Source organism: Ursus americanus, chromosome 19 (assembly GCF_024610735.1).
Source record: "Ursus americanus isolate L20-20 chromosome 19, mUrsAme1.1.p, whole genome shotgun sequence".
In the NCBI taxonomy this organism is placed as follows: Eukaryota; Metazoa; Chordata; class Mammalia; order Carnivora; family Ursidae; genus Ursus; species Ursus americanus.
This window is the reverse complement of record NC_142145.1, coordinates 55763084-55773970: the sequence shown is the minus strand read 5'-3', so window position 1 is coordinate 55773970 and position 10887 is coordinate 55763084. Positions and strand designations below refer to the sequence as shown.

Sequence of the window (10887 nt, the reverse complement as noted above, 5' to 3'; positions counted from 1 at the left end):
TCTCAAGCTCCAGGGCAGAAGCAGGTGAGCTGAGTTGGGCCCAGGTCCACCGGACCACCTAAATGTGTACCATAGCAGGGTCACTTCAACATGGCGGCCTGGCCCCATGTGCGAACCCCGGGCAGGGTGGGGAACGGGGTGGGTCTGAGGCAGCTGCAAGCTTCTGTACAGTAAAGGCTTCGGATGAGTCACGCTTTGTCAATTATTACCGTGTAACCTTGAGGCAACCAACGACTTTTCTGATCCTCAGTTCCTTTAGCTATGAGGTTAGGACGTGATTTACAAGATAATCGAGAGAATGAAATGAGATGATACTCGCTTCTGTTTCTTGAGCAGTTATCGCAGGACAGAGTGCTGACCCACTGCTTCAGTCCTCACAGCCACCTTATGAGGCAGCTGTGGTCATTCCTACTTTCCGGAACGGAAAAGCCGAACTCCAGAGAGGGTTAGGACCATGCCCGCAGCCACATATTGTGGTGGAGTCAGGATTTGTGTCCACGCCTGGCTGGCTAGACCTGAAACTCTTAAATGTTGTTAAGACTGTGGCTCTCCAACTGTGCTGTAAAACAGAATTAATTCTGATGGGGATTAATTCTTTAAAAATTCGTGACCCCCAGGTCTCACCCCAGAGCAAGTGTATCAGTAAGTCTGGGAGAGACAAGGCTTTATTTATTTTATTTTATTTTATTTTATTTTATTTTATTTTATTTTATTTTATTATTTTATTTTATTTTTTTATTTTCTAAGCCCCGGGTGATTCTAGTGTGCAAAGACATTTGGGAACCACTAGGTTAAGAAATTCTCTACTGGTGGTTCTTGATTCGGGCTGCACAGAACCACCAGGGAAACATCTAAAATATACAGCTGGCCACACCCACAGGAGTCCGATTTATGTGGTTTGGGGGAAAGGCCTTAAGTTACTCCGGGTGATTCTCAAACGCAGCCCAGTAGAGACTGCTGGGCTAAGTTACAGGGAAAGCACCCCCAGAAAATGGTTGCATTCTTTCGTTACTTAACACGTAAGGGCTTGGTCAGGATGCTCTTAAGTTCTCTTCCAACCTGTACTTGTAATTCCCTGGGACAATCACTACTCACCTTTGTCTCAGCTGGCTGGCTCAAGGGAGGAGCTCCGACAGCAAGGGAAGCTAGGAAGAAGAAAAGGAGCAGGAAGCAGCATGGTGGGATAGTTGGCCCTTCCGGTTCTGCTTCCTACATGTAGTCAATTAGTCCTGTAATAAGCACAGTTCTGCCTTCATCTATCTTCTTGGCTAAAGGAACTGGAAATTTCTCTCATTCTGAATTTGAAGAATTCAATAAGAAAATTAATAACTGTTTGCACAACTTTAACTTCTCTTACGTCTTGTTAACATGAAGTAGCGCTTCTCTATGCTGTGGAAATTTGATCTCCTGTTTGGATTTCTTCACATGATTCATACATATATTTACAATTTTTTGGACAGTTTTTTGAGTCAGGTTGGGCTAAGGCATGCTACATTAATGAACAATTCCCAAATTTCACTGGCTTAACACAAGGTCTTCTTTGTCCCTCATGCTACATATTTAAAGTGGGCCCGTGTATGACAGTCACTCGGAGGCCAGCTGGATGGACACAGACTTCCACAGCTGCCAAGGTACAAGGTAAGTGGTGTACTTACTGGCTCTTAAAACTTCCAGCAGGAAGTGACACCTATTGCTTTTTATCCACAATTCATTGGCAGAGAGCCAAACCCAACTTGCAACGGGGTGGGAGGAGCTATTTTATTATGTGCTCAGGAGTACATGGAATATTCACGAAGAACTCTCATGATGGACACAACCACATTCACATCTAGCTTCTTTTTTATTAGCACTACCTTGAGAACACTGGTACAGTCCAAAGTCTAACTCACAGGTCCACAGGCATGAACTCATGATAAGACAGAGTAGATGAGGCTGCTGGCATCATGAGGAATGCCATCATTGAGAGTCTTCTAGTGGACAAGAGTAAAAGTGACTCCTTCTACAAAATGCCATAGAAGATGCCCAAGAAGGAGTAACTGGCATTCCTACAAGGGCAGTCCTTACTCTGGGAGGACTATATTGGGATGGATGGCAGTGTCCTGAGGGTCAGGATAGATGAACAGATTTTCTCATCTTGGTTTTCTTTCCAATAGAGTTTAGCATGGCATCACATTAGATAAACATACCAGTTCAATATACAAAAGTCATTGAAAATAATTTTGAATCTATCTTGGAAAATCCAAAAGGAGTATTACATGCATAACTTTGATAGTACTTCTTAAAGTTCTTCTCACTCTCTCCCTTCCCTCACTATTTCCACCTGGAGAAACCTTATGCATCCTTGAAGACTCTTACCAAACAGATAAGCCTGCCGTCCTCCTAGACCATTGCCCCAGGCAGAACTAATCCCTTCAATGGGCTCATTCTCCACTTACATATGCTATTATGACACATATTATATTGTACGAAAATGTGACATTTATATATATATATATATATATATATATATATATATATATTTATTTATTTATTTTATTTAACAAAACCTAGTGGCAGGCACTATTCTAGGTGCTTAATAAGCATTATCCTCCTAACTTTCCTATTAGGTGATTACTATTATTCTTTTTATTTTTCATATGAGGAAACAGGCTCAGAGGTCATAGGTAACTTTCCCAAGGGTGTCTGGTTAGAAAGTAATGGAGCAGGATTTGAACCAAGGAAATTGGACACCCCTGACCTGGTCATGAGCCTCTTGGGAGCAGACCGGTCACATTTATGTTTGTATATCCCCAGGCCTAGCCCAGTCCTTGGTCATTAAGACTGTTTTTTACACGAATGAGCATAGTATTCAAACCTGTTGATAGACCATAACTTATGAGCCCGTTTCTAAATTTCACTGTATAATTTGTGCTGCCATGAAATCTATTTTACAAATTACATTGATTTCATTGGGGTTATTTGGGGGTAAATTCCCCTAGGTGAAATGATTCAAAAAGTATAAACAGTTTTATAGATAATTGCTCAATCATACTCCAGAAATTTGGGATTTAGAATTTAGAATTCCATGAGCTATTTCTAGGTGTGCCTATTCCATCAGAATATCTTCAGGGCTTTGTTTTTATTTCAGTCGGCTAAAAGTGAATTTAAAGGGGCCCACTGCTGGCCATGGGTTGATGAATGATGAATTGCTCCAGGATTACCATAGGGATGATGAGGTTTGGAGTCCTGGAGCCCTGCTGAAGTTTATTAGCTCACTGGGAAGTTACAGAAGCTTCTGTCATTGGCATGCAGTGGGTTTGTTCAATCTAATGGATGGAATTTGGCCTAAGAAAAACAACGGTCGGCTTGCCTTGTGTTCCTATCCTGTTCTTTTAGATTAGGTTGTTCAGGCCCTATCACTGCCTCCCCAGCCCTCCCCAACCCTCCCCATGCCTGGAGTCCTCAGTCGGCCCCCTACAGAGACAAGGATGGAGACATTAAATTACACACGATGGAAAATAGCTCAGAAGTGCCAACTTCCTTATGAAGGATCAGAGCTTAAAAACAAAATAAAATGCAACAACACGGGAATACGAACCTTGCTGTGTGATTTTCTGCCCCTGAAGGGATGGGAGCTAAGAGGGAAGACCGGTTCTTCTGGGCCCGAGGCCATGGGCAGGCCTGCTGACCCAACCGGAGAGGCCGCAGAATAAATAAGGGCTTCCTTCAATTTTTATCTGAACCACAGGGTCAGTTCTGGAGTTTGGTGATGGGGCCTGCAGAATCCTCAGCAGCGGATTCTACAGCCCGGTTCTTGACGACCAGCACGTGGCGGTCCTGGTGGTGACATTGTTAATAATAACAGGAGCGGAAAGCTGTCCGAGTCACCAACATGGCTTCTCTCGGTCGACATAACTGTCTTTGACCAGGATGCCTTCCAGCCTTGCCCCATTCTTATACTTGTATCACAGTAACCTTCTAAAAAGTAACTCCCCTGCTTTTTACCATCTTCCAATGGATTTTTTCCCCACCTAACCGAAAGTCCAAATCCTTTCCTGTGGGCCACGGAGCCTCTCCCAAGCTCCCTGGTCTCTCCCTCTTATCAAGGCCACAATGGACTTCCACTTCCCGAAACACCCCTGGCGCATGCACACTCCTCATCCCAGCTTTGTACCAGCTAGTCCCTCCACCGGCCTGCAGCCGACAGCTGCTCCTTCCTCTGCTCAGAGGGTATCTCCCCAGGGGAGCCTTTCGGTTCCTCTCCACCACACTCCCACCTCTGTGCTCTGGGTTCTCGTCACGAGAACGGAAGCTCTGCAAAAGCAGGAGCTTGTCTCTTCTGTTCACGTCTGGTGTTCGCAACTCCTAGCACAATAAACCTTGATCCTTACAAGCCTGGGAAGTAGGTATTATTGTTGCTGTTTTTCAAATGAGTCTTCAAGAGATGGCCCAAGGTTACACTACTTTAAGTATTCAAATCAGAGTTCAAACCCCGATTTTTCCACTCGCAGTGCCATACTGACTCTAGTGACCCAGGGTGTATTAAAGACCCAGGGTGTATTAAAGACCCAGTGTCATCAGATCCATTCAAACAGCCAGCTCGCTTATGACTCAGCCTGATTTCTTGCTATACTGGTTTCTTGTGCACACTGCATTCAAAGAAAGGTGTGGAAAGCACTAAATGCAAACCAAAGACAAGCAAGGTGAGCAGAAGACGTACTGGGGGCCTTATGAAAACAACTATGTATAAATTAAAGACACCAAAGTGCCTCAGTGCTGTTGGGTGATTAATGAGAGTCTTAATTATTCATGAATTGCCTCCTTTGGGCAACTGGGGAATGCCGAAGTTTGCTTAAAATAACCAAAGCATGTCCTTTTGTTTTAATAATAGACATGTTACCATCAACTGGTGAATGAGTAAAGAACACGTAAGTGCATCCATGCAATGCAATAGTGTCCAACTATAAAAGGAACAAAGCTGACACATGCGTGCTACAGTGTGGCTGAGCCTGGAACACACCACGCTAAGTGAAAGAAGCCAGACAGAAAGGGCTACATATGTGACTCCATTTATATGAAATATCCTGAATAGGCAAATCCATAGCAACTGAAAACAGATTCATGGGTGCCAATGGCTGGGGGAATTGACCGTCTATTTCCTTTCTGGGGGCTGAAAAATGTCCTAGGTGTAGACAATGCCGATGGCTGCACAATGTTGGTGTGCAGGCCCCTGAATGGCACACTTTAAAATGGTTAAAATGGTAAATTTTATGTTATGGGTATTTTACAATTTAAAAAAATCAGTGACTTAGAAAATAGAAAATAATAGTTGTCCTTCTCAGCAACTTTTTGAACAAAATAAATAGGCTCAACCTTGGCAAGTTTAATTTTAAAAGAGGCTGAGGGGTGCCTTGGTGGCTCAGTTGGTTAAGCATCTGCCTTCGGCTCAGGTCATGACTCCGAGGTCCTGGGATCGAGCCCCACACTGGGCTCCCTGCTCAGTGGGGAGTCTGCTTCTCCTCTCCCCTTCCCCCTGCTTGTGCTCGCTCTTTCTCTGTCTGTCAAATAAATAAATAAAATCTTTTTTTTAAAAAAAAGAGACTGAAACACAAATGTACTAAATAAAAAGTAAAATCATGGAATGCACAGATATTAAAAAAAAAAAAAAAGAAGCCTAAGTCTAGTACAGTTAGATGAGATCTGTCTCTGGGCTGCTGGTGCTGGTCCTGATCCAGTGGGCAGGCCCCGTGTGTGAGGGCTGCTAGCTGGGCTCCAGGAATCTGCTTCTGCCCCTTTCTTTAGGACATAAAAGCAAGTGGCACATTGAGGACGGCTCCTGAAGACATTAACAGACACTCCCTGCAGGCTGGCCCCTGGTGCACCTGCTCCCCTTTCAGAGCCCAGCATTACCCACTCAGGGTATGCCACTAGGCATTCATTTGGACAGGAGTCTAGAACATGATTTCATCTGACTTATTGTCTTGCTTTTGCAGGAGTTGGAATAGTTCCACGACAAATGGACTCAAGAATACATACGCCCAACTATTAGAAAATTGGACGGTCGGAGAAGTTCCCAAACTGGCTTTCAAGGCACTGGCACCGTGTGGTGTGGTTCTGCTCATTCCAGGCTCTGCTTCCAGCCCCGTGAGCCTGTCACTGCTCCCGTCTGATGTACTTACTGCCACGAACTCACACTCTGCTCCTCCTGGTCTCCCAACCCCATAACCTCTCCCTGTCTTCACACTAAAATCCTGTTCTTCCTTGAGGTCCAATTCAAGCCCTACTGTACTTAGGATTTATACCACAGCAGTTTTGCATTTAGCTTTAGTGCTTGGGAATCTTACCTCCTCCAACCAGACAGTATATTCTCTCTGATGACCAGACCTCTCCTTGTAACGCTGGGGCGCCCCGCCGTCATACACAGCCTTCCCTGCCCGCCAGGCACCTTCGCCTCTATTCTGCCAGCCCCCTGGTTCTCCTCTGCTGGGCAAATCTGTCAGCGATTGGCTCAGGGAGTGATGTATGAGTTACAGGAGACCCATGAGATTTAGGATTCCAGGGGCTTTTGCTGGAGCCACCAGTAAGAGATCTTCTTTCTCTAGGAGTTGAGCAATGAATAGGAGCCGCTGGGGGCCATTGGAGCTGACTCGGGAGCAGAGTCCAGAGTTGGTGGCTCTGGATTGTGACTGCACTTCTGGCACTTTTCCAGTTATGAGTGCCAACGACTTCCCTTCTTCCTGCTGGCTGGTTGCTTCCAACTGGAGAAACACTAATGCACCTTCCAGCATTTACTATGGGCACAGGATAGGCACAAAAGTAAGGTTTGTTGACTTGTTAGTTAGTTTGCACCTAGAGTAGTTAGGCGGAGTATTTTTTGCATTAAAAATTGTTACGGTGATTAAATATACACGAACATTCACCATTTTAATCATTTTAAGTGTAGAGTTCAGTGGCATTAAATACAGTCACATTGTCGAGCCACCATCACCACCATCCGTTTCCCGAACTTCATCATCCCGAACAGAAACTGTACCCATTCAACACGCACTCCCTGTTCTTTCCTCTCCCCTTGTAACCTGGTAACCAGTATTTTACTTTTTGTATCTATGAATTTGATTACTCTAGGTCTTTCACAGAATTGGAACCAGACACTATTTGTTATGTTTGTGATTGGCTCATTTCACGTAACATGGCGTCCTCAAGGCTGGTGTGTGTAGTAGGCAGCACGTATGTGCCAGAACCTCCTGGCTTTCTAAGGCTGAACAGTATTCCAGTGTGTGGACAGACCACATCTTGTTTATTCGCTCGCTGACTGACAGATTGTTTCCGCAGGTTGGCTTTGTGGATCGGGCTGCTGTGACATCGGTGTGCACATAGCTGTTCAAGTCCCAGCTTTCAGTTCTTCCGGACCTACGACCACAGCTGCTGGAGCGCTGATCAGCTTCCCTTCAGGACCCCTCATGCTGTTCTCCACAGCGGCTGCCCCAGCGGTGCCCCAGGGTTCCAGTGTCTCCACATCCTCAACAATAGTTGGCATTTTCCATTTTGGGAGAAAATATTTAGTTTAAAGGCAGAACTGTGGTAATGCTGGGAACAGAGCTTATTCTGCTAGGGAGTCTAGAGAAGGATATTCGTCCTGAAGTAGTTCTTACGCTCTTTGGCAGCAGCACCTCTTCATAAATCCCTACTCTGTCACCCACTGACAGGCCAGGTGACATCTGCCGAGGAGGGAAGCACCCTCTTGGTGATTGGCCACTCCTGCTTTCCCAAGCAGGGGAGAGGGAGAGAGGCCGGCACAGTTGGACTTGTGGGTAACAGTTTCCTCACACCTCCATGCCCGCCATGTTTTCAACCACAACGAAGTCGCCGTTTCATCGGCCCCAGGACGCTCTTATGGAGAACAGGGAAGCGGTGGCGCACCACGCGCTCACAGTGTGCCCCCAGTGAGGTGTGTTAGCAGCAGGACCTCCCCTTTCCCTCGTTCCCCTGGCTACGGAAAGCTGTCCCTTGAACCCTTAGAAGAGGATGCAGGGCACAGTGAAACATGAGGTCCCGGCACAGGCCGCCATCTTGTAAAGGCTTTATTTCTACTTCATCATGGTCTCATACAGACTCCGAGGCACCATCCTTTGATTCAGTGTGGTACCCTCCTGACTTTTTGTAGTGCTTTTCCTTAAACAAGAAAATTTTGAATAAACACTGTATATTGCCAGTTCATCGTTAACAATAATTTAAAAATGCCATTGCTGTTGTATCTCAATGCAAGAGGACAACGATAACAGTACGAGGGATTCACAACGTATTACGGTGGGACAGATGACTCACACTTAAGCGATGGTGAGACCACAGTAGCAGTATGTACATGCACCCCAGCGCTTCAAACCCAAAGACGTGCAAGTCGAGTAGAGTACGTGGATTATACAGCGAATTCGGTAAGCCCAGATGAGGACTCTGTACCTTTGCAAGAATGCGGACGCGTATCCCCTCCCATAGAGAGGATATCTGTCTTGTCGACTGGCTTCATGGCTTTTTCACTACAAAAAGTTCACTGAATCAGACAGTCTGAAGCATTTCAAAAATTCTTAAAAAACAAAAACACTGACAAAATAAAATTAACTTAAAACACTCTAATTCAGCGTGGAAATAAACCAAACCAAAGTGTAACAGTGCAAATTTAACAGAGAGGCAGTCAGTATTGAGAGCAAGGGTGTTCAGAATCTCTTAAAATGTACATCTTTAAAACTTTTATTTTTTAAATTTATTTATATCTTATCTAGCTTTTTTGTTTAATATACTGTGTGTAAAAAAGATGGAGACAAAAATAGTTTTCTGAGCTATGAAAAAAATTAAGTTATTACAGGCACGTTTACGGTTTCTTTCTAGAAACATCTCAGGTTCACAGGTTGGACATTCAGCAGCTGTGTGTTTTTTAAAAAACATTCTTTGACCTTGGGAAAGCTAGATCTCTCCTTGTGGGCGGAGCTTGGTAGATGACCACGGTGTGGTTATGCAAATTACAGGGAATTATTCCCCGATAATCCATGCAAACTTGCACTCGTCACAGGTGTGTCTTCTCCCCTGGTGGCTCCTCGTCGCCGAGCTCCTCCAATGAGGCTGGGTCTCCGGGTGATTGAGCCGGTGAGGCAGTGGGGGAATGTGAGGCCCAACGGGACGGAGGGCGACGGTTTGCTGGTCTCTCGGGCCTGGAGAAGCAGGGTTCTAGGGATGGAGCTAGTGCGGAACAAGGTAGTTCCTTCAAAGCCGAGAAAGAGAAAGACAGGGTTACTCGGACCGACAGTTCCTCTTGGGGGGGGGAGGGGTGACTCTCCCCAAACACACTTCTCAACAGACTTGAGTTCAGTGCAATGAATTAGGGTCAACTTCAGAATGTTAATTTATATTTTGTTCAGGGAGAATAACTTAAGATGGTAAGTGAAAAATTCCACGCGGATGGTCAGTGACACAGGAATGAGAAGATAGCAAATCATGATCAAGATATGGCAGTGGCGTGAGATGGAGATGTTTACGCAGCATCTTCAGAATTGGGCTGGAGCCTATGGGGGGGGGGGAGAGCCACAGGCCACCTGGTCATATCCCAACCCAGCTGACCCCATCCTTTTGGCCATCCTGAATGATCTGCTAACCACAGTGACCCGGCCGGAAGAGGCCAGCCTCCCTCTGCTTTGGTCTGTTGGAGGCCCATGAAGAGACCGATGATTTATCCAGCTGCATTAGCAACAAGACTCACCTTAAAACGAACTCTGCTACTGCTTATTCCGAGCTGAGTGGCAGTGGGTTAAACAAACTCCCACGACATGGAAAAAATGCTGCAGGCAGAAATTTTAACTTCGGTCTAGTTTTCTTTAATGACTCTTCCTTGCTGCAGCATTTTAAAAAGTGGAATCAGAGTGTGCTTGTGCTTCTGTTAAGTCATCCTACGCCTTCTGAGAACAGATTGGGCACCACACATTCAACCAGGGGGCCAACCACCTACCATACTTCTTCCCAAGGGCCCGCGCTCCTTTTCTGGTGGTAGGAGTGTCGAGCTCCCTAGTGTGCAGCACAGGAAACGAGGATGCCCACACTTGGGAGCATGCCGGTGCAGAGGAGCTGTGGGGGCGTGAGGGAACGGTGAGTTCCACGGGGCGGAACCCGGCCGCCCAAGTGACAAACAAGAAAAGCTGAGATGGTAAGCCACTGCAATGAAGAATGACAGAGGACACAGGCGCTCAGAGCCCGTCAGGAAGGGCGGCGGACGACTGACAGAGACGGGACCAGCAAGCGCAGAGGCCAGGATGAGGACGGTTTGGTCTGCGGAGCAGGGAGTGACAGCAGAGAGAAGACGGTGGGCTGTGTCGATGGGCAATGGGAGGAGGGAGGAGAAGAGGGAAGGCGGAGCCCCGGCTTGGGCTCGGTGCTTCTGGAAGAGTGATGGAGTGAGGTGGTCCCCGCGGAAAATGGCATGAACACTGGAGACTACTCCTAACCGTCCCCTGCCTCTTGGTGACTGCGCGTCATAGCAGAGGATGGGGAAGCCTTGAGCAAAGCACTCCCCTGATGGGAACCATGGCAACCAGGAAGCCCTCGCCCACGAGGCCCGGCCTGAAATAGCTGAAAGGCAAACTAGGCAGGGTGAGCTGTGCCCCCTCACCTCAGCCCGCGGGTGCGCATGCGCTGGAGATGCGGGGCTCCGGAAATCCGCCACCGCTTTGTCTTTTTCTGTCTCTGCTCCTGGTATTGTAAGATTTAGGTGTTGTGTCGTGTAGGGTGTAAGTGCGTTGTGTATGTGTGACATCATGTTGTGTAGAAGTGTTGTATGTGCCGCGTATGAGGCTATGCTGTGCGCGTGTGCGTTGTGGGTCATCTTGTGCGTGTGTGTCGTGTGCTGCACGCGCTGTGTATGAGTGT

The 10887-nt window shown here is 46.6% G+C and overlaps 1 protein-coding gene across 4 annotated transcripts in view; it reads right to left on the bottom strand.

The window, feature by feature from the left end:
* Positions 1-732: 732 nt before the first annotated feature.
* The window catches only part of MTCL1 (microtubule crosslinking factor 1), a 128061-nt gene continuing 117906 nt past the window's right edge, over positions 733-10887 (bottom strand). For 3 of the 4 annotated variants that reach the window (XR_015727798.1, XR_015727797.1, XR_015727799.1), the window contains 2 exons: positions 6324-9232; positions 733-1145 (listed from right to left, as the gene is read on the bottom strand). Coding sequence is in view for 1 of the 4 variants with exons in the window: in XM_087869971.1 (XP_087726097.1) it covers positions 9038-9232 (195 nt within the window). In the remaining 3 variants the exon portion in view is untranslated. Of the gene's footprint in view, positions 1146-5629; positions 9233-10887 lie in introns of those variants that run through there. The other variant, XM_087869971.1, reaches the window with a different exon arrangement.